This window comes from Erinaceus europaeus, chromosome 8 (genome assembly GCF_950295315.1).
Source record: "Erinaceus europaeus chromosome 8, mEriEur2.1, whole genome shotgun sequence".
Classification (NCBI taxonomy): domain Eukaryota; kingdom Metazoa; phylum Chordata; class Mammalia; order Eulipotyphla; family Erinaceidae; genus Erinaceus; species Erinaceus europaeus.
Window position 1 is genome coordinate 115,093,775 of NC_080169.1, and position 23,122 is coordinate 115,116,896.

The 23,122-nt window shown below is 50.0% G+C and overlaps 1 protein-coding gene and 1 long non-coding RNA gene across 7 annotated transcripts; one reads left to right on the plus strand and one right to left on the minus strand.

The window, feature by feature from the left end:
- Window positions 1–73: 73 nt before the first annotated feature.
- TRPV6 (transient receptor potential cation channel subfamily V member 6) lies at window positions 74–23,113 on the minus strand. Of its 6 annotated transcripts, XM_007522306.3 has the most exons (15): window positions 22,724–23,113; window positions 10,766–10,863; window positions 10,534–10,656; window positions 9,383–9,520; window positions 8,890–8,988; window positions 8,611–8,786; window positions 7,674–7,826; window positions 7,356–7,568; window positions 4,689–4,775; window positions 4,510–4,586; window positions 4,182–4,347; window positions 3,775–3,841; window positions 2,643–2,911; window positions 1,098–1,204; window positions 74–857 (listed from the first exon to the last, which is right to left on the minus strand). In XM_007522306.3, exons 1-15 carry the CDS (start codon window positions 22,849–22,851, stop codon window positions 578–580), a joined length of 2,181 nt encoding a protein of 726 aa, XP_007522368.1. In that variant the 5' UTR covers window positions 22,852–23,113; the 3' UTR covers window positions 74–577. The 6 variants fall into 6 exon arrangements, with proteins under 6 accessions (XP_007522368.1, XP_060052722.1, XP_060052723.1 ...); XM_060196739.1 differs by lacking the exon at window positions 10,534–10,656 and having other exon boundaries at window positions 22,724–22,998; XM_060196740.1 differs by lacking the exon at window positions 9,383–9,520 and having other exon boundaries at window positions 22,724–22,998.
- Window positions 2,959–7,166, plus strand: LOC132539949 (uncharacterized). Its single transcript, XR_009551248.1, has 2 exons — window positions 2,959–3,388; window positions 3,595–7,166. It is a non-coding gene; the product is annotated as an uncharacterized LOC132539949 (long non-coding RNA).
- Window positions 23,114–23,122: the final 9 nt, after the last annotated feature.

Consider the following 23,122-nt stretch of genomic DNA (forward strand, 5'->3'; position numbering starts at 1 on the left):
GAAAGAAGAGGGATACTGGCCAGGGAGATCCAGAAGCCAGAAGGCCACCCCGCAGAGCAGAAGGCACACAGGGTAGAGCAGGCAGTGACTTTATTGGAAGGTGAAAGGCGGCACACATCCTCCTGCCCGACTTCACCTCACCCCCAAAATGGCACAGCCCCACCTTCTATTTATTTGCCTCCTTTCCACAAGCCTCCACCCACGACTGTCCTTCTTAAGCACCCTGGGGAAGAGCCGTGTCCCCTTCCCACTGTGACACAGGGCAGGGACCAATTGCCCAAAGAGGAGGAGGCAAACTCAGTGTGTAAAGTGCTTTGCTCTGACAGTGCAGTGAACATGAACTTGAAATTGAGCCAGTCAGCCCCTGAGCCTGCAGGCCGCTTCCTATAGGAGGGGCTTGGGCTGTGGGGTGCCTGGCTTTGCAGTCCAAGTAGAGCTGGGCTGCAGTTACCCCTGCTCCCCCAGCTGTGTGTTCTTTGGAGTCCTTTCCCCCAGACCCCTGTGGGGACACACAGAAGGTGTTGGGGGGGGGGGGGTTGCTCATCCTGGTGCTCCCAGAAGAAGCTGACCCTGACCCTCAGATCTGGTACTCCCAGGCCTCCCAGTCCTCGTGGGCCCGGTTCACCACGCCCCACAGCTCCCTCCTCAAGGTCCCTTGCCGGAGCCTTTCCCAGTTGGTGCTACTACGTGAGGTGCTTCGGGACACGGAGGGTGTGGGCAGGGACAGGTGGGTGCCCGGGGCGGGCGCCAGCAGTGCCTTCTCGGCATCTTTGTCCAAGTCCTCGGAGACTGGGTTGTGGAAAGCCTGGGCATAGCGCTGGATCCGCTGACGGTTGAGGTCCTGCCTGTCTTCCACCCTGTGGAGCACAGAGGCCTTGAGGAGCACCACAGACCGGGGTGGCCTGGGGTGGGGGCAGTCCCAGGATAGTACTGAGGTGTCCTGGTCTTCCATTACCTACTCCCAGTGGCCAGGCCTCCAGGAGCCACATACTACATTCAGTCATTGACTCTGAATGCTTTCAGAGCACCCCCAAATCCTAAGGGGTCTCCCTCCCTCAGTGCAGCTTCAGCCTGTGACAGCCCCCCCCCCCACTCACCGAAGGAACCAGCGGTCCCCCAGGCCATAATCTCGCCCACAGATGCCCGAGCGAGGCCAGAGGCAGCGTGGCAGTTTCCTCTCCAGCATCACTGTGGTGGCCACCACCTGTGAAGGGACAGAGCAGGACGTCAGAGGCAGGCAGGTTGAGATCCAGAAGAAGGGTGAGGAGAGAGGAGAGGTTGATAAGCAAAGGGACTGGTTGAGTGGTAGTTAGCAAACAAGCTTCTCAGAGGTAGCAGATGACCACACCCTGAAGCTGGAGAGAGAGGGGTGTCAACTTGGTTGACGTGTGTGTGTGTGTGTGTGTGTGTGTGTGTGTGTGTGTGTGTGTGTGTGTGTGTATGTGTGTGTGTGTGTGTGTGTGTGTGTGTGTATGTGTGTGTGTGTATGTGTGTGGGGGTGGGGGTAAGGAGGTGAGCAAAGACTGAACAGGATTCCAGAAACAAAATCAAGAACTGCACCCATGTGAATGCTGGGATACCAGGAAGTACGCAGGGGTGGAGAGACTTCACTGCATGAACAGGAAGGATAGCAAAGCAAATAGAAAAAGAATCTCTTCAAAGCTATGGGGCATTTAAATCCTACAGATAGAGGGTCTGTATGTCACTGATAAAGGCAGACAGTAGGACTGAGCACATGACAACCTGGGTTTAAGCCCCTGATCTTCATCTGTGTGTGTGTGGGGGGGGGTGTAGTGGAGCAGGGCTGCAGGTGTCTCCTCTTGTGTCTCTCTGTGCCTCTCTATCTCCAACTATCAAAAAGAGAAGGTCACCAGGAGTGATAGAATTATGCACAAAAAGAGCTCTGTGTGTGTGTGTGTGTGTGTGTGTGTTTGAAAGAAGGAGAGAGAGAGAGAGAAATGGAGAAGATATGGAGGAATCTACTATCCACACACATTTATGGGAAGCATATTTTCCTACATAGACAACTGTGACCAACATTTTTTTTAACTTCCCTGTCCAAACAGCACAGATCAATACTACTCAGTGTGAGTATGTGTGTGTATGTGGGGGGAGGGGACACTTGTATTTTTATTTCAATGAGATTATTATTTTTTTAGTTCATTAAATGCTCTTTTGAATTCATCATCCTGCACTGATGGAAGTCAGCTTCTGCTTCTCCAGAAGGTTCTTGTGGCAGTTTTTAATGTGCGATGTGTTTTGGGGTCAATTTGGCAGTCTTAAGAGCTTGCCAGAGAGAGCTGATACTCCTGTTTTTTGCCTTCAGTCACCATATCCGCCCACTGTCCTTTCAGACACCATTAGCTTTATGTCTTGTTGATTTCTGCCTTGCTGGCTAACCTAGAAAAAGTGGAGGCTTAAATTTATGAGGAAAGTGTGTGTTTGTGTGTGTGTGTGTGTGTGTGTGTGTGTGTGTGTGTGAGCACTGGTCAGTTATACTGATAGTTTAGCACCTTTCTGACACTTTAAATCAATTGACTTTCTGTGTCAAAACCTCTTGGGGTCAAAGTACACTGCTGCTGTTTGAGCTGGGAAGGAAGGCAGCTGCATGCACCAACCCTCCCAACCTCCAGGGGGCCCACCTGAGCCCGCCAGAGCTCATCCCGCTCGTGAGCCACCCGCCAGTGGGTGTCGCCCATCATGGCAATCAGGAGGTTGAGCATGAGCAGTGTGGCGATGATGGCAAAGGCTGCGTAGGTGATGCTGTACATGAAGGGCAGGTCCACTTCATAGTTGGCAGGGCCGTCGATGATGGTGAGGAAGAGCTCAAAGGTGCTGAACAGGGCCATGGGGTAGTCATAGAAGTGGCCCAGCTCGTCGGGGTCCTCCGTCTGGAAGATGATATAGAACGCTGCTCCACCCAAGGGGGTGAGAGTTACCATGGCAACTGCATCCTGGCTGGACCATCTCCGTCTCCTTGCCTGTTATATCACTCTTCTGGCCCTCCCTCTCTCCACCAGTTGGCTTTCTATGTTTCCTCTTTTTTTTTTTTTTTAATGAGGGACAGAGTAAGAGAGAGGTACAGTGAGTTTGCTTGGTTCTGGATTATGGCAGTGCAGGGGATTGAACCAGGGATTATAGACCTTCAGGAATGAACATCCTTTACAGTCTCATTATGCTATCTCCCCATATTCTCCTCAACCTTTCTCTTTCTAAAAATAATTTATTTACTTATTGGCTATAGGCATAGAGATAGAGAGGAGAGGGGAAGAGATAGAGATAGACACCTGCAGCATTGCTTCACTGATCCTGAAGCTTGCCCCCTGCAGGCAGGGACTGGGAGCTTGAACCCAGGACATTGAGCATTGGAACATGTGCACTCAACCAGGTGTGGCACCACCCAGGCCTCTTCCCCCTTTAAAGATTTACTTCTTTATTTCCAAGAGAGATACCAAAATACCAATCATGTGGTGCCAGTGAGTTGGACCTCAAATCTTACATATGCAAGTCCTGTACATGACCACTGGGATATCTCCTGGCCCCTAAGTTTTTATTTATTTATTTAATGCAATGGCCTATTTTTCTAATCCCCAGAGCCACCTCCTCCTGGACACTCCCAGCTTCCTCTCTGTCTTGAAGTGCATGCCACCTTCAAGATAGTTCCCTCTGGCTTCTGCCTCCTCTTTCACCATCCCCAAGTATATCCTGAGCCCACCTCAGTGCCTTCAACTCTCTGCCCACCATAACCCCATCCCAGATAGATGATTGACTTACCTGAGGCAAAGCCCAGGATAACCACAGCCATCAGCCAGCAGAATCGCATCAAGTCACCAAAAATCATCTGGAGGAGGAAGAATATTTCCAGTGATGCCTGGAGCCACTGCCCCTCCCAGCCTCTAGCAAGTCTGGGCCTCCTACAGCTGCACCCTCTATAAAGAATCCTGACAAAAGGCCGGGTCAGTCTTGGTGACCTCTGTGAGCTAAGAGTGGTCTCTAAGCATCTAAAGCATTGGAAGGAAAAGATGAAGGAGAAGACGGTGGAGAGGAATACCCCAGGGACCCAATGTGCTTTGCCAAGTAAAACTCTCTTCTTTACTTCATGGAAGTATTTTCAGCAACCTTTAAGGTTTCTTTCCCTCCAGGCAATGTGGGAAACTGGTGGGGAGGGGGGAGGCACGGACCTTCTGGATCATGATGGTGAAGGGGCCCAGCATCTGGAATCCTCGGGCAAAGTACATGACGTTGCACCAGCCCAGCACCAGGGCGAAGGACATGGGTACCACCTCCCCATCAGTGTTGGTGAGACGCATCACCATGGTCACCAAGACCATGCAGGCGTAGGTGATGCTGGGGAGAGAGCCAGAAGGGAGGAGGGTGAGAGGGGCTGTGGAGTCCTGGGGGACCTGGGAGTGAGAATGTAACCCACATGGTATACCCACCCACAGACTCATCTCAGTACACCAAGTCACACCCCATCCTTGGCAGGGAAGAAAATGAGAAAAGACTCACATGAGGACATGGAATGGGCCCCCGAGGATGGTGTGTCCAAAAAAGCGAGAGACGCCCACCCTGAAGATATCTGGAATCTAGAGAGGTCAGGGATACACAAGGATGTTGGCAGGCACATGCTCAGGCTAAATCCAGGGGGTAGCCAGCCTCCCCCCTCCCAACGCCTGTCCATACCCCACCTCCACAAACAGGATGATCAAGGCTCCCACCACTGACATCAGCTCTCCCACCAGCCTCAGATCATCCTGGGGGGTCACGTAGGCTTCCTGGGAGGGGGAGATGAGGGGAGACATCAGAGCACTGAGGGGTTCCATGTCCTGGGTATCCGGTGTCCCCTGGGTTGTTACCAGCTTAACAGTGTGCCCTCAGCCTGCTGGGCTTGGGCTGGCTCAAACTCTTGCTCTTGGGGTGCACCCTAGTTTCTGTGGGATGCAGGCTGAGTGTGCCATGGTCTTGGAGATGTGGGCTGGGTAGTAGGACAGGAACTCACATCCCAAAGTGTTTGCCACCAGGAATCTTGTTTTTATACCAGCAATGAGGGGAATCAGGAAAACACCACAAGAAGCCTGGCACGGTTTCTCTTATCTGAGGGAGAAGAGGAAAAAAGGAAAGACACCCAAAAATAGCAACAGATGTAGGAGTGACTTGGAAAGGAAGTGAAGGGTGGTCCAAAAGGTGGGGTAATGGATAAAGTATTGGACTCTTAAGCATGAAGTCCTGAGTTCAATCCCTAGCAGCACAAGTGCCAGAGTGATGTTGGTTCCTTCTCTCTCTTCCTATATTTCTCATTAATAAAATCTTTTTAAAAAGAGAGAAAGAAAAAGGGAAAGAAAGAAAGTAAAGGCAGGACCATTGAAAAATACTCTAACTTGAAGAGCATTCTCCAGTACCCTGGCAGTCCCCAAGAATGGAGAAATGTGGTTAGTTCTACCCTCCTGATTCGATTCTTTCTTCGATGGGAAGACATTTTTTAAATGGGTGCTTGCAGCAATCTTGCAGGAACAGTCAGAAGCACCCTAAATGGAATTTCGAGGAGCTTTTTGGACTAAGATGCCCTCCAGGGACTCGTGATGCTACATGGTGAGATCTGGATAATCTGGTTCGAGGTGAAAGAAGCAAAAGCTGCCTACGGCTTTTCTCTCGATTCCCCCCTCGTTGTTCTCTTGGAATATCTTAAGTTTGCTGTCTGCTTTCAGTTGTGTTTCGTAAGAGAGTGATTTGAATGACTGAATTTTTGTATGACATTAACTTAAAAAAAAATTCTGGATGCAGCCATGATTTCTAGAGACATCCAGAAACAATCCAAAAAACTGTTTTTTCCTCTTTTGATTTTTTTTGATATAAATCTGAAACATTTAATCCTGAAAACTGTATGAGTTATGGGCAGGGTAGATAGTGCAATGATTATGCTAATGATTCTCATGCTTGAGGCTTCTAACCATGGTTCTTCTGTTTACCTTTCCACATTTTATTGAGTTTAAATTGTTAAAACAACCTTAAAATCATACTAGAAAGGACTTCCAATTATAATGGAGTTATCAATTATAGTAAACTTCTAATCTGCTACAAGTTTTGTTTGACAAGTAAGTGAATTACAGTTGTCAAGTCTTCATATGAAAAAGCATCTGCTCAAATGGAACCCCCGGAAATCCATTTGCACCCCTGTTCTCTGACATTGCCTACAAGATGGCACGACTACAGCAGCCCCACCCCCCCGCCAGAAACCAATGATGTGACCTGGAACGACCTGAAGAAACAGATTCACAGACTGCAAAGCTCACTCTCTACAGAAAAGTATAATTACAGTGGTTGACCTTCCCCATCTAGGCAGACATGCAGCCTCTCATCCCCTGGCATTTCTTCTGTGGTCATCTGCTTTGGACTGACACTTCTATTGGACTTACTGGTACACCTCTTGGACACTTTACACAACTTTACAGTAGTTTCCCTTTATGCTGCTGGGTTCTCAAAGACTGACAGCAGCAGTCCATGGACTTTATAGCCATCTGCCTTGGGACTCTATAGGCAACGGCCCCTCACCTACAGGCCCTGCCCCCAGAGGTAGGAAAACTCCCCTCCTTACTAAGTCCTGCCTACAGAGGCAGGAAATGCCCTTTGAAGCATGAAACACCCCAGAGGCAAGTGATGCCCCCAGAGGCAGGAAGTGTCCTTTTGCCTGCTAAGCACTGCCCTTTGAGGCAGGAAACGCCCCTTCAGGCCTCCCCTTGGCATCACACTGGTTCTTGCTGCTCTCTTACTTGTTCCTCCATGTCTTGTGCCAATTCTTTTGAAAATGCCTGTATGATATAGGTTTCTGTTCACCCCACACTCCTGATACTATGGCCATTAGTTAAAAAGAAAGGGGGAAATGTTGGTATGCTTCTAAATTCTGCTTCTAAGACCCCTCTGTTGCATTGCTTGACGTTGTGGTCTATTTACATAATCATTGTTTTCACTGGTTTAATCCCCACTGGTTCGTGCGCTATTTTCCTTCTCCCCACCCCCTATCCTATGTATTTCCTCTTCCTGACACTTCCGCCTCAGGAGACATAAAAGACAGAGCTTTCTAATGAAGAGAGATTAGAAGAGATTAGATTGTTGGACTGCATCCTTGCATCCCAGCTCCTCAATAAAGATTGAACTGCATTCTCAGCTCAGCCATGAGTCCCTGGTCGTCTGTCTCCTGCCCACGAAGCTAGACCAGCAAATGGCACCCTGAACAGGGACTGGCAAGAAAGGAAGCAAAGAAGGAAGGGAAGAAGATAGAAAGGAAGGGACTGCAGTCCTAACAGTGCAGCCCAAGGGCTGCATCCTGCCCCCTGCTCCCCACTGCCCCAGAGGGTCACCTGGAGCAGCTTCTGCTGTAACAAGGTATTGTCCCGGGGTCCGGTGTGGTTGCTGGTCCTGGGTTTCAGTGGCCGGTAGACACAGCACATGGTGAAGCAGACAATGTAGAACAGGTAGATGGCACCCAGCAGGCAGAAATAGGGCCGCCCGTACTGCTTCCACTTGAGGGTCACAAGCTCCTTCACAGGCGTCTGGTCCAGGATCTGGCGGGCCTGGAACGAGAAGGAGAACAGAGCAGGAGGCTCAGAGACCCTGCTGGCCACCATTTGTCTGTTCCCCTTCCCTGGATGCTCTTGGCACCCAAGAAGCCCTCCTACCTCTCGCTTCTTGGTGGTGACAATCAGCTCTAGCAAGGACTGCTCGTGCCCGTCCCCAGAGGAGTCAATCTCGGTGAGGTCGTAGAGGGTGGAGGTCAGCGGCCCGTAGGTCCACTGGATGTGCTTCCTCTTCTGCATCATGTGCTGGAACATCTGGGGGAGCAGGTAACACTGAGATGGGGGTGGGGGGTCAAGCAAGACAGGGAGGGTCACAGAGTGCCAAGGGACAACTTGTCAGGAGGACAGAAGCCTGGGCAAGAGGGGCTTCATGCCACTCTGTGGACACAGACTTATGGATGAAAGGGATCCGTTTCCCCATTGTGACCTTCTAGGATCTTCTCCTTTCCCCTATCTCTCTGGAAAACTTAGGAAGAACGTGAAGGACACTGGGGGTCATCACAAAGCACCCCAGGGTGGGGCCTTAATTCTCTCTTGAGTCTACACTTTAAGGGGAAAGGAAGCAGCTAAGAAAAGGGATGTGGGGTCTGGGTGGTGGCACAACCTAGTTGAGTGCTCATGTTACAATGCTTAAGGACCCAGGTTCAAGACCCCGGTGCCCACTTGCAGGGGGAAAGCTTTACACGTGGTGAAGCAGTATTACAGATGTCTCTCTTATCTCTCTCCCTGACAATCACCCTTCCCTCTTGATTTCTGGCTGTCTCTATCCAATAAATAAATAATAAAGATAACATTGTTTTTTAGAAAAGTCTTAAAGAAAGAAAAGGGCTGTGGGTGACAAGAGCAGAGAAGAAGGGATTTTATTTATATCAGCTCATAGAACCTCATTATGGGGAAGATCCTTCACAGCTAGTTCCTTGAAGGGACAGAGGTGCCAGGGGGAAGAAAAGGAGGAAGAGGAGGAGAAGGAGGAAGAGGAGAAGGAAGAGGAGGAATCAGAGTCACTCTCTGAAGAGCACAGAGTAGGGCTGCCTCTCACCACCGTGTTGCCCTCCACGCCGGCCAGCTTGAAGGGGGTCAGGCCCTGGAGGTTGGGCACCTGGTCCAGGGAGCGCAGGCTGTCCCCCAGCCCATCGTAGCTCAGCAGCAGGTTGTACATCTGGCAGGCGAAAGTCTTATTGGGCTGGAGGATGAGGATGTGCAGCACAGTGTTCCCTGGGGAGGGGGGTGGTGCACAGGAGGTCACTTGGCTGCCAAGCTGAGCTCCCTGTCTGGGGGCAAGGTCAGGGGTGGGCAGAGAGGCTGACCCAGTTCTTACCCAGAGAGTCCTGGGCCCGGATGTCAGCTCCGTGCTCGATGAGCAGCCTCACGATCTCCTCGTTGCCCACGCAGGCCGCAAAGGACAAGGGGTGCTCCCCTGGGGACACAGAGGCTCCTTGGTGGTGGGAGACCTCAGGGTGGTGGGTGCCCCCTGACCCGTCACCTCCTTCTCCTCCCACAATTCAGCTCTGGGCTTAGGGGCATTTGCCATCAGAACCCGAGGCAGAGGGCTAGAGAAACAGCATCATAGTTCTGCAAAAGGCCTTCATGTCTAAAGCTCCAAGGTCCCAGGTTCAATCCCCAGCACCACCAGATCAGAGCTGAGCAGGGCTCTGGGCTTTCTCTCTCTCTCTCATACATTAAAATTAAAATTAAAATACATTGGGAAAAAATAACAGAGGCAGTGTAGAGAGGCAGAAGAGGGGGACTGGACCTTGGTCTTCATTCCTGGAAGAACTGAGTCCCAGCACCCCCTCAGGCCTGCCTCTCACCGAAGTAGATGAGGTTCTGGGGGCTGCGGCGGAAGGCGGTGCCCGTGGCCCTGGCAGAGACGCTGGCCCCGCGGGTGAGCAGGGCCCGCACCAGGTTCACGTTCTGGTTCACGATGGCTATGTGCAGGGCAGTCTGACCTGGCCCAGAAAGATCCTCAGTCACAATCTGTTCCCAGCACCCAGCAGGAGGCCCTCCCACATCCCCACAAGGTTCTTTATACTGGAGCTGCCAGGGGGTATTCATAGGTGTGGGATGGGGCAGTGGGCAGAGCTCCCTGGGAGTTAGCTGCTAACTCACTTTCTGCTCTTCAAGTCACCCATTTCAGGGGGTCCAGAGAAGGGAGAGATGAGACAGAAGGGAGATGGAAGAGGTCAGAGAGATAGTTCAGTCTGGTAGAGAATAGAACTTCTGTGTTTGGGAACTGCTGGTGGCACAACCAGTAGAGTGCACATATTACAGTGGGCAAGGGCCCAGGTTCAAATCCCCAGGCCCCACTAGCTGGGATGGAGGGAGCTTCATGAGCAGTGAAGCAGTGCTGTGGGTGTCTCATTTCTCTTATTCCCCCTTCTCAATTTTCTTTGTCTCTACCCAAGAGATAGATGATAGATAGTATATTAAAAAGAAGAAGGAGAAGATAAAGGAGAAGAAGGAGGAGGATTAAGAGAAGAAGAATTTTCATTTTTGAGGTCCCAGAAATTCCAGGTTTAACCACCAAAACCACTACAGGCCAGAGCTGAACAGAGCTCTAGTCCTCCCTCATTCTCTCTCTCTCATAATGAATCAACAATATTTATTTATTTACTATGAAAGAAAAAAAGAAAAAAGAATTGAAGGAAGGAAGGAAGGGAGGGAGGGAGGGAGGGAGGGAGGGAGGGAGGGAGGGAGGGAATCAGAGCATGGCTCAGCTGTGGCATCAGGTGGTGCCAAGCATCAAACCTGGGGCCTCAGTCATGTAAGTTGGTGCTCTAACAGGATGAGCTATTGATCCAGATAAGGAAATCTGAAAAGGATGAGGAAGAGGAAGAGTAGGAAGAGGCATGGAGTGAGGCTGACTGAAGGGAGGGTGTGTTCTATGGCTTTCCATGGTATCACCAGATTATCTACCCAGAGCCTGACTGAGTAGCCCACACGATGACCCCGGGGCCCTCACCCTCATACAGCTCGGACATCATGGGCTCAAACACCAGCTCCGGGGCCACCTCCATGAGTACCATGGCTGTCTCCAGGTTGTCATAAAGGGCTGCGATATGCAGAGCTGTCTCCCCCATGGCACCTGGTGTCACCAAAACAAGTGTGACATGGTTTCCAGGGGGCAGAGGGAGCTTGGGGACTTGGAGGGAGGAAGGCAGCAGCAGTCCTGGGCCTTGAGGGCCCCGCCTCACCTCTCTGATGTACCTGGCAGGTGTCATACTTGAGCAGCTTGTGAAGTGCTTGCACATCGTTCTCCTTGGCAGCCAGCAGGAGTGGAGACTCCCAGATCCTGAGAAGGAAGCAGATTAGAAGTTGCTGAGGGAGGGAGCAAGCCCCAGTGTGGCCTGTCCTATCTCCATCACACACCAGAGGATGAACTGCAGGAGCAGTGAGCTCTCCACGCAGCCCATGCCAGGGACTCAGGCTCCAAAGTGTTGCCTGAATGCTTTGATCTGAACAGTGGGTTATTCACAGCAATGCTTTTTTTTGCCCTCCTTCCCTGGACAGCTGGGATGGCACTGCCAGGGCACAAGGGGCTTAGAGTGGAGGAGTGAAATACTCTTGACCTGCTGACCTCTGCGACAACCCAGCCTTAATCTCCTGTGAAGTCTCCTCAGATCATCTTCCCAGATAAACACTGTTTTCCTGGACCCAGGACTTCACCCTCATATCTGTGCATGTGGACATAGTAGGCAGGTATGCTGAGATCTGGGTGCCCTTCCTTTAGCCTAGACACATTCACCAAGCCCTCTGACACCCCCACCCTCTTTCCCCGTCTCAGCCTAGGGCCTAACCCACTAGCAGTAGGGAGCCCTTTCTTTCCCTGGACCCTCGGATTCCAGTCTCTCCCTGTTTCTTTATTTCTATGAGGACATCCAAGTCTGTATTTTTATTTTTAAAGAAAAGGCACACTTGGTTAAGTGCATATATTATTACCATGTGCAAGGACGCAGGTTTGAGCCTCCTGCTCCTCACCTGCAGGAAGGATGCTACAAGTTTGTGAAACTCTGCAGGTGCCTGCCTGCCTGCCTTCCTTTCTTTCTTTCTTTCTTTCTTTCTTTCTTTCTTTCTTTCTTTCTTTCTTTCTTTCTTTCTTTTTTTCCTCCAGGGCTATTGCTGGGGCTCTGTAGGCACTATGAATCCTGGCAGCCATTTTCCACCATTTTTTTCATTGGATGGGACAGAGAGAAATCGAGGGAGAGGCAGAAAGAGCAAGACTTGTGAATCATCCCCCCTGCAAGTGGGAAGCTGGGGGCTTGAACTGGGATCCTTGCATGGGTCCTTGTACTTCATACTATGTGTGCTTAACATGGTGTGCCACCGCCTGACACCTTCTCTCTTCCTTTCTATCTCCCCACCCTCTCCATTTCTCTTTGCCCTATCAAGTATAAAGAAGGGGGAGCAAAAATGGCCATCAAGAGCCTTGGATATGTAGTGCTGGCATGAAGCTCCAGTAATAACCCTGGTGGGGGAGGTTCTGCAGTGCAGAAGACCCCTTTCATCTCTTTCTCTTTCTCTGGTCTAGAGTCAGTTGATCTTTCTTAGGAGAGAATGAAGTAATCATTTTAATCTCTGTATGGGTAATAGTGGGATGGACAGAAAGATAGATGAAGAGAGGATCTCACAGGAAGAAGTGATGGCTGAGAATCTAAGAGCCAGGGGTGAGTGAGGACCAGGAGAAGCCCTTGTTCCCCACCTAGGCAGCTGCCAGACATATTCTGCACCTAAAACCCTCTCTTCAGTTCATCTCTACTTCTTTGTCCCAACAAACCCTCATTCAACTCTGTCCTCATCCTTGAGCCCATTATCATCAGGAAAGGAGAATCTCTAAACCAGTTTCCTTCTCCATTTCCCTTATCCATTCTTCTTCATGCTCCCTGGACAGTTTGTCTGCATGGGAAGTTCAGACACAGCTTACAAAACCCAATGGGCAACTCTCACATTTTGTATTGTGCTAGGACCCGAGTTCAAGCCCGTGGCACCACACAGGGGGACAACCTGCATGGGACCAGGGGAAGCTTCATGGAGCTTTATTTACTTATTTTCAAAATTTTAATTTTTGGATGAGAAACATACAAAGAAGTAGATAGATATCAAAGCACTGCTCAGCTCTGGCTTATGGCGGTGCTGGGGACTGAACTTGGGACTTCAGAATCTCAGGCATGGAAGTCCTTTTGCAGAGCCAATATGCTGTCTCCCTAGCCTCCTATCTGTAATTTTACAAGGAAGGGGAGGTAGTAGAGTCTTCTTAGAGCAGTGGGATCACATAGGTATAAAGCCTCACTCCTTAAGTGAAAGAATCACTCCAGGAAGTCCTTCTGTGTCTCTATGCAAGATTTTCCCACACTCTGCTTCTACCAGGCCTGTTGACCCTTCAGCTCACCAACCTTGACCACACTGTTCCTCCCATGCCTGTACCCTGAATCTGGCTTCTACTCCACCACCCTCTGTCACCTACTCTGTGCCCAGGATGCCTAGGAACATGCCTGGTATGGGGGCTGTTACCACCTCCAGGAGAATGAGGGGGGGAGCAGCAGTGCAGGATAGCTTAGCCTCATGATTCTTCCCCACCTCCCTCAGCTGCCCCTGAGCCAACCTTGGGCAAAGAAACAACTGAATTGAAAAATCATGTTTGATGTGCCAACACAGCTGCCCAAACACAGTGCCCACGTCACCATCAGTTTTCAACAATTTGTGCAAACCACATTGCTCTGGATATTTTAGAGTCTGCGCATTACACCCTCACACACACCTACATGCTGGGCTAGCATGGGGGTGCCTCTTCCCAGGCGCGTACTCTCTGAGTTGGTGAGAATTGGACTTGAGCCAGCCTAGGCTGCTACATACTCAGTGATGCGGGAGAGAGGACTCATGAGCTCATGGCAGAGTGGGAATGCAATGTCTTTATTGATCAGAGAGCCAATGCTTTTAAAAGGTAGACCTGGAAGTGGCAAGTCAGAAATGGAAATGGCTAGGAAAGGGGTGGAGAAAGACAAAAGAGGAATGGAAAGGCAGGAACTTTCTTAGCAACTGTTGCAAGGATTTTAACTGGTAGGATTAATGATACCCTGCAGGGAAGGAGAGTCTTGAGGGTAGAAAGAAGATAGATCAAAGGAATGGAACGGGTGGGGATCTCTCAGGCAAAACAATGATTATGTAGATATGCCATAGTATCAGGAATGCAGGATGCTTTGTGAGGCTCGTCACAATTACCTGACATCTCCCCCTTTCTTTTTATCTAATGGTCATAATATCAGGAATGCGGGGTGATTTATGAGGCAGGGAGTCTGATAGGACGAGGCACACCTTTGGGATTACTCCTGTCCCTCCTTGCTCAACCTCTCAGTAGAGAGGGAGACTAACAGGGTAGGCGCACTCCTCAGGTCAAGCCCTGCCAAGCTCAACTACATCCTCACAATTTCCTGACACCTACGCGCGCGCACACACACACACACACACACACACACACACACACACACACACACATATTCCACAGGAGGTATTCCACTCTCTCCTCTGGCATTTCATTTCTTTATTTTATTTTATTTTTTTAGATAGTGACAGAAAGGCAGAGACAGGAACTGAAAGAAATGACAACACAAAGCTTCCTTCAATGTAGTGGGGGCCAGACTCGAATTTGAAATAGTGCAAATGGCAAAGTAATACACTATCCAGTGAGCTATTTCACACCCCCACACCCTATTTTTCTTCAGGATTGGTTAATTTATTTTAATGAGAGAGAGACAGAGACAGAGAGACAGAGAAATACACACACACACACACACACACAGAGAGAGAGAGAGAGAGAGAAAGGAAAGATGCCAGAGCACTGCTCAGCACTGGCATAAGGTGCTGCTGGAGGTTGAACCTGGGACCTCTGGGGCCCCAGGTATGCAAGTTCTATATTCTGACACACTGAGCTACAGACTTTGGACTCCTGTCCCTTAAGGTATAAGCAGGGTGTCTGGTTGGTGGAGAGTCTAAGATGTCCCCTCCAGTTCCTACAGACACAGAGCTATCTAATCACTCCTGTATCTCTTCTTGTATCCAGAGGCTGCCCCAGTGAGGGAAGGTGAAGGGGGTGAAGGAATTTACTGTCATCCCTCTGTTGCTCAGATTCACCAAATACCAGCAGAAGCTCAAGTGCCCTCAGATATTCTCTTATTTATTCTCTTATTTAATTTTGCACTAAAAGTATGTCCTCTGCAATATCCAGGGTACATGGTTTGTCTGAAATGCAGATTGCTCTCAGAGTCCTGTGCTCTATCCAGCAACTCTGCTCAGACCTCACTCTAGGTGAAGAACTTCCTAATGAGCTGAGCATTCAAGGAGGACTAAGCCACTCAGCTGAGCAAACACCAGGATCCAGCCCAGAGGGGTGCTGAGAGCAGCAGCCATGGTTTGCAATAGCACCATTGGGCCACAAGGGGTCAGCAGAGAAAAACCCTTCCTTACCTAGTTGAGCACCAAAACACTAGATCCGCCTTGGGCCCCAAGGTGCAGGAGCAGATTTATTCCGAGGTCCTTGTGGCTGAGCAGTTTCTTAACTAACAACACAGAAGTGCTTATCTGGTGCAAAATCGTCACCATTACCAGGTCTCTGCTGGACGCCTTTCTGCTGCAGAAAGTCAGGGAGAGGCCACCCCAATTCTCTCTGGCTCAAATGGGAAAAGCGTACGTGAGGGATAGGAGATAGCTTACCATGGAGAGCACATGCCTCATCATGCTCAAAGTCCTGAGTTCGAGCCCTTGTACCACACGGGAGCACCATGGACAGCATGAGGGGAGCTCCAGAGATGGTAGACCAGTGCTGCCTCTCTCTCCTGCTCACTCTGCATGACAAATGAAGGCACCAATGACCTTTTTCCTTAAATATTTATTTATTTATTCCCTTTTGTTGCCCTTGTTGTTTTATTGTTGTAGTTATTATAGTTGTTGATGTAATCATTGTTGGATAGGACAGAGAAAAATGGAGAAAGGAGGGGAAGACAGAGAGGGGGAGAGAAAGATAGACACCTAAAGACCTGCTTCACTGCCTGTGAAGCGACTCCCCTACAGGTGGGGAGCCAGGGGGCTTGAACCGGGATCCTTAAGCCGGTCCTTGCACTTTGGGCCACCTGTGCTTAACCTGCTGCGCTACCGCTCAACTTCAGGCACCAAAGACTTTTCACTGCACAGTGTGAGTGCCTTACCATGCACCTAGGCTCAAACACTAGCAGCTCATGGAAAGAGCTTCAGCTTGGGGAAGCTCTGATACCTTGCCCCATCCTTCTCCCTCCCTCTCTCTCTCTCTCTCTCTCTCCTCTCTTTCTCTCTCTGCCTCTGTATCTCTCTGTGTTTCTATCTGAACTGAAAAACAATTATGTCCCCAAACAGTGGAACTGCATCTGTATGAGCCTTCAGTTCCACAAAAAAAAATAAATAAATAAAGAGAGAAAGAGGGGCCAGGCAGTGGCATACTTGGTTAAGTACACATGCTATGATGTGCAAAGAGCTGGGTTCAAGCCCTCTGCCCCCACCCTGAGAAGTAAAGCTTCACAAGTGGAGAAGCAGTGCTGCAGGTGTCTCCCTGTCTCTTCCTCTCTCTATTCTCCTTCCCTCTCTGTCCTATCAAATTATATAAATAAATTTTAAAAAATAAAAGAGAAAAAGGAAAGGAAGGAAGGCAGGGGACAGTAAGGCTGTTGAGGAGGACTGTGCATGTATAAATTCAGGAGCACATTCTCTGCGTGCTTCATTTTCATAAACAGTTAGAGCCTAAGGGGCCGGGTGGTGGCACACCAGGTTAAGCACACATAGTAGGAAGCATAAGGACCTGTGCAAGGATCCCCGTTCAAGTCCCCTGGCTCTCCACCTGCAGCGGGGTCGCTTCACAAGCAGTGAAGCAGATCTGTGGGTGTTATCTTTTTCTCTCCTTCTTTATCTTCTCCTCCTCTCTCAACTTTTCTTTTTTTTTTTTTATTATTCCTTTTGTTGCTTATCGTTGCTGTGGTTATTATTATTGTTGTCATTGCTGTCTTTGTTGTTGGATAGGACAGAGAAAAGTCGAGAGAGGAGGGTAAGACAGAGAGGGGAGAGAAAAAGATAGACACCTGCAGACCTGCTTCACTGTGAAGCGACTCCCCTGCAGGTGGGGAGCTGGGGATTCAAACCTGGATCCTTATGCCGGTCCTTGTGCTTTGTGCCATGTACGCTTAACCTGCTGCGCTACTGCCCGACCCCTAAGCTTTTCTCTGTTCTATCAAATATATGTATATATGGTTGCCAGGAGCAGTGGATTCATAGTGCAGGCACCAAGCCCCAGTGATAACTCTGGAGGCAAAAAAAAATTTTTTTCTAAAGACAATTATAATCTATACCTTCAGAAGGAAAAAATATCAGACTTTATTTAGTAGAATACCTCACAGTCCTACTTTACGAACAGTATGTTCTGAAACAGGCATGTCTCCTGCTTCTTCCCCAAGGGATTTTTTTGCCAGTGTTTAGGGACTTTTCAATTGAGACAGGAGGTCTAGTGGCTGCTGGAGAGGAGGCAGAATGCGGCCCTTATGCAGGCGGCCTCCCATAACCAAGACTTAACCAGCCCACCACATCCATCATGCCAAGACAGAGCAACCCTGACTTAGAGCTCTAATTATTCAGCATCCAATCTGCAAGCAGGAAAGCAGGAGTCTGCACTTTCAGAGAAAGGAGACATTCCCCCATATGGGTCTGCTCCAGAGTCATTTAATGCCTAATAAAAGGAGACTCTTGCAGAGAAAAAGGTGAAGATTTTGAAGCACCTGAGGCTCAACTAACAGAAGATAAACAAGAGAGTGAACCTGGAACTGTGACAACAGGAAAGGTGTTTTTGGGATCCGAGCTGTTGTATTTGGCTGGACAGTTCATTGTGAAACTGAACGGTCAAGTTCAGCATTAGACTGTGGAAACCCTACACAGGATTCCTGGCCTAAAAACCAGCACTTTTTTTGTACAATAAACACATTACTGATCTCCCTCTTCATGGTTCTCTCTGGGCAACCAAGTGAGGGTTCTCTTTCTCCTCCTTGTGGCTTACAGGTGAGTACACGCCTGTGTGTTCAGCCTGTGTCCAGTATGCACACGGAAGGTTTTTTAAGTTGGTCCTGGAAAGCAAGGCAGGATCCAGAAGTCTGGAATCCAGCTCAGAATTTTAGATCAAGAGAGTCCCTGGAAATTGGGTCTGTTCCTGTAAAGCATGGAGGAAGAGGCCTGGAGGCCTGGCATGACTTGTCCAGACTAGTACAAGGCAGAGCTGGGAAGTACCATCCCAGCAGCCATTTCTCTGCTCCTGTTTCTCTGTTAATCCGGGGTTTGAGAGAGGTTGGAGTGGCACAAGGGACTGTGTGGGTGCTCCTATTTTTCCATCAGGGGAGTGTCATTGAGGGAGCCTGAAATGTGCTTCCCAGCTGGGTCCCTCACAGTGGGTCTCTCTAGGTAGCTCCTGCTGCCATAGGCAGATCTTTCCAAGTGGGTCCCTCTGATGGATCCCCCAAGTGAATCCCTAGAGATGGCTCCTCCCCGGTGGATTTTTTTCAGGTAGATTCCCCAGGAAGAATCACTGGCTCAAATCCCCCATCAGGTGGATCTCTCCAAATGGATCCCTCCAGTTGGATTTCACCCCACCCCTCTGCTTAGGGTGGATTATCCCCAGATGGATTTCCCAGGCTGGTTCCTGCTGGATCCTCCTGGGTAGAATCCTCCAAGAGGATCCCTAGAGATGGTTCCTCCTAGGTGGAGTTTTTCAGGTAGATTCCCCAGGTAGAATCACTGAGTCAGATTCCCCACCAGGTGGATCTCCCCAAGTGGATCCCTCTAGTTAGATCCCTCCCCAAGTGGATTATCTCAGGTAAATTTTCCAGTTGAATTTCCCAAGTTGGGTCCCCCACCACCACCATGACCAGCAACTGGATCCTCCCAGGTAGATTACTCCAAGTGGATCTTCTTGGGTAGATCTACACACAGCTCCCCCTGGGTGGGTCTTTCCAGGTGGCTCCAACCCATTCCCCAGTGGATCTGTTTCCTACCAGAGGAAGTTCTTACCCAACCCCTGCCCTCCCACTGGGAGCTACCTTTCTCCCCTGAAGGTGTTTTTATCCATAAAGACAAGTCTATCAGCTCAAAGTGTTTTCCAGCCTCTCCCAAGCACCCTCTCCCAGTGAGAGAGCTGTTGATCACGCCAGCCACATAGGCAGAACCATTCGAATCATTCTCACACTCTTCAGGAAAGGAAACTGAGGCAGCAGCAGAGTCCCCTCAGTCACTAGCAGGTGACACAGGGTTAAAAGGCAGGATACCTCACGAAGAACCTGGCCTCAGGCTCTCATGGCTGAATTATGTGGTTCTTCTAGTTTTGTGACTCTTCCTGAATTTTAAGGTGGGGGGTGGGGTGGGTACCCGCAGTGACCACAGAGGAAAGAGAGAGCTGTCCTGTGTGCCTGGAAGAGGCTGGCACCGCCACCGGAAAGACAAACTCCCGCCAGTCTTTCTTTGACAGTGGGAGAAGAAAGCCTAACACAGGTGACAGCTTCCAGATTTGGAGTCAGGCAGCCTTTGAACTGGCCCATTTCTGTCCAGTGCACGCACACCCACAAGTACACGCATAGGCACAAGTACACGCACACACGTGTGCTTTCTCCTGTGCCTGTTTTCTCTGCATAGGACACAGGATGGGCTGCATTGTCCAGAGTCACATACCCTCATGCAGCTTTCTGCTCAAGCATGAGAACACCTCCAGAGTCCCTCAGCACCACCGCCCTCACATCCCTTGCCCCTAAGTACTAGGAGCAGAAAATGCCAGAAATGGAGATCAGAAGTAAGGGTCCCTCTGGCAGCCTCAGGAAGTAAGTTGCCACCACACCACACACCAACTAAAACCTGACACCCTCACTGCCTTCAAGCTTCCAGGACAGGTATTGGTGCCTGTTCTTACAACACTGCACACACTTGACCCCAAGTAGATGCCTGCTGAGCCGTAAGGACTCCAGTTCCTGGTGTATGGGGATTTTTCCTGGTTTATGCTCTGCAGACTGAGTGCAGGGTGTTGGGGATGTGGGGTGTGTGTGTGTGGGGGGGGGGGAATGCAGCATTCAGGCTCCCTTAATGTCTTGCCCCTCCTACCTCTAGGAAATTAGACAATTCAGGGTCAAGCAAGAGATGATACAGAAAGAAAAGAGAGATGAGAATTCAGTCCAGATCTCAGTGAGCTAAAACCCAAGAGACAAGCAGGGGGAGTAGAATGTTGGGTTGCCATCAGCTCTGAGAGACATCTTTTCATGAGCCAGGTGGTGTCAATCTCTGTGGTCCCCAGTCCCACCGACAGTCCCCCTGGGAACTACTGTTATATATTCTGATCCCCTCCCCCATCCCCCCCCCCACACACACACACACTCACACACTCAATTTGAGCCTGTTTACAAGCCCAGCCTCCCAGCCTGGTTTGGTGATGGGTGGTTGGGGGATACTCTTCTTTTTTTTTTTAAATTATTTTTTATTATTTTTGTTTATTGGATAGAGATAGCCAGAAATCGAGAGTGAAGGGAGAGATAGAGAAAGGAAAAGAGAGACACCTGCAGCACTACTTCACCACTGGCAAAACTTCCCCCCTGCAGGTAGGGACCACTGGGGGTCCAAACTAGGGTCCTTGTGCATTGTAACATGTGTGCTCGAGTAGGTGCACCCACAACCTGGCCCCCTATGGGGAGGAGGGAGATTCAGTGAGACCAGGTATATGCCTGGGTTCCAGCACTGCTCTGCTGCTTCCTGCCCTGGGCTCCCAGCCTCACCTACTAGTCATGATGTCACTCACATGGCCAATAACAATTCAATAAGGTCAATAACACAGCTATAACAATTCCCCTTGTTATAGCAGCCCCCTCATAGGAACTCTGGTAAACTGCTAAAGCATCCCCCTTCCAGTCCATTTCGGAGTCCTTCCCGGAAGTGCCAAGCAGAGGGGAATTGACACTCCAGGTGCTTGGGGTCCTGGAGGAAGAGAGTGAAGAAACCCAGGAGCCAGGTGGAAGCTCAGGCATGGAGTAGGACCACATTAAGCAGCTCCACCACTGCTCAGCACAAGGGGCCAGAGGAGGAGGGTTCCAGATGGTCTAGCAAACAAACAGGAAAGCTGGAAGGGAAGATCAAGGGTCCCTGCCTTGCTGGAGACTTCATTCTCTCTGAGCCTCACTTTGAGGCCTCTCTTTCTCCCTCCTGAACCCCCACCTCTCCAGCCTCAGGGTCCTAGAGTGGGAAAGGGATGAGTAGACCCAGTGACAGACAGAGTCTCCCACAACAATGCCATTCTGTTCCTTCAAGATGTCATCAGGCAAACATGTGCTTGGCCCCCACTCTCCCAAGCCTGGGGGAGAAGAGAGGTGGGTGGCGGGTGTGAGAGACGATGGGAAACAGAAACTCAACCAATGCTGCACATTATCATCGTCAGGGTGGTGACATAGCTCACTCGGATGGATCACTGCTTTGCCAAGTGCAAGACTCAGGTTCAAGCCTGCCCCCTACTGCATTGAAGGAAGCTTAGGGGCTGTGGTCTCTTTAACACTGTTTTGCTGCCTCTCTCTCTCTCTTTTTAAGAATTTTTATTTATTGATTTATTATTGGGTAGAGACAGAAAGACATTGAGAGAGGAAGGGGAAGATAGAGAGGGAGAGAGACAAAGAGACAACTGCAGCCCTGCTTCACCACTCATGAAGCTTTCCCTCTGCAGGTGGGGACCAGGGGCTTGAACCTGCATCCTTGTGCACTGCAATGTGAGTGCTTAGCCAGGTACTCCACCGCCTAGTGCCCTACTGCTCTGTCTCTATCAAAGGATATATATATATATATATATATATATATATATATATATATATATAATTATCTGGATAGCATAAGATAGAAGTGACTCTCCAACTTGAGGCTTTTAAGTCACAAGTTCAATCACCACCATAAGCCAGAGAGAGCTAAGCAGTGCTCTGGTAAATAATAATATAAAATATCAAAATAAGTTGTATAATCCCAGCTCAAAATCTTTGAGCAGAAGACATGAAAGCTCCAGGAACCCCAGCCAAAAAGTCAAGCCGCATGGGTTAGTCTTTGCTTTTGGAGTTCTAGAAAGACCTTCAGACACACAAGTCTGCGGGGCTCCCCCACCCCATGAATGGGTGCACTGTCTGCCTTCTTAGGGGCCCAGGGAAAACCCCAATGGGAAGACTTCCTCCTGAGGTGCCACCATAATGAGATTTGGAGAAGAAACCTTAGACCCCAATGGCCTCAAGCTACCTCCTCTCTGCTCTGCTCTGTGGCTCCTGGTTCAAAGCCACCTGTGGCCTGGAAGGGAGGGGGCCCAGTGGGGGGACCCAAAGAGTTTAGAGGTTTTTTGTTTTCTTTTGTTTTGTTTTTATCCCCAGGACTGGGGAAGCAACCAAGCTAGATTTCTTTTAGGCTTAAACTTCAGACTTCCTCAGACTCCACAACCCAAAGGAGAGAGGAGGTGAGCAGGGGTCCTGAGCACATCACATATTTTGTTTGATCACTCATATTCTTCTTTCTCAGAGAGAGAAAAAAAAAATCCAGGGCTGGATATCAACTTGGTGTTTTTACACTCAGACCCCAACCCCCAGACACTCACACACACCAGGGCCATTTTTAACATCCAGTAGATGCTGACTCTACAAGTGACAACCATAATCACATTTGCTCTACTTTGGGGGATAAGTCCCTCCTTCTCTGCCTCATTCATTCATTCATTCATTCATTCATTTCCATATATATGCTATATGCTTCTTCCAAAGGAGGCTGTTCTAAGGACAGATGAGGAAGTACAATGATGCCTAGAGTTTTCCAAGACCCAGCAAGGAGCCTGACCATGAGGGAAGTGCTTGTAAGAACCCTGAATGTTTGAATTGGAGCTTAAGTATAGCAAACACCTGTTTCCATGCCAGCCCCCTCCTCATCCACTGGTCAGAACTCTTGAGATGAAAACACTCCCAAAGAAGCTGCCTGGAAGGACAATCTGGTCAGATGACGGAAGTGTCCAGGACTGCACAGGGTGGGGGGTGGGGGGGGAGGGGGGAAGGGAGGGCAGGAGTGAGGGGCCAGGGCCTGGGAGGGTGCAGAGGGGCTGGGCTGAAGCTTACCTCTTCTGCTGCAGTAGGTTCTGTTCATCTCGGCTCTGAGTCCATGACTCTGGTTTCTGGAACCATCTCCAGAACTTTCTCCACAGGCAGAGAATCAGCCCTTTCTCCCTGGGCAGGGACAACCCCATGGAGTGGAGGGCTGGCTCCTGGGAGGGCTGGGGCCAAGGCCAGACCCGGGCTGCACTCAGCCGTCGGGTCACATAGGCCCCCCCAAGGGGCAGCCTGGGCCCCTCACCCTGGAGAGGTCCCGTCTCCCACCTCCAGGGCCCCCGCCAGACCGGGGAGTGCTCAGGGTTTGTTGCTCTTGGCTGGGCTGGAAACTCCAGGCTGGGCAGCCTGGCGGCAGGCCGGGAGCTCCTCCCGGGAGTGAGCAGCGGGAGCTCTGAGGACACTCCCTTC

Bases quoted from the DNA above. Each gene is read 5' to 3' on its own strand.
- TRPV6 (XM_007522306.3), bottom strand. From the start codon at position 22,851: ATGGGGTTGTCCCTGCCCAGGGAGAAAGGGCTGATTCTCTGCCTGTGG. The intron at 10,657-10,765 runs GTGAGGCGGGGC...TGGTGACACCAG, and splicing joins CTGCCAGGTACATCAGAGAG to GTGCCATGGGGGAGACAGCT. The intron at 858-1,097 runs GTGAGTGGGGGG...TGTGCTCCACAG, and splicing joins GGGGACCGCTGGTTCCTTCG to GGTGGAAGACAGGCAGGACC.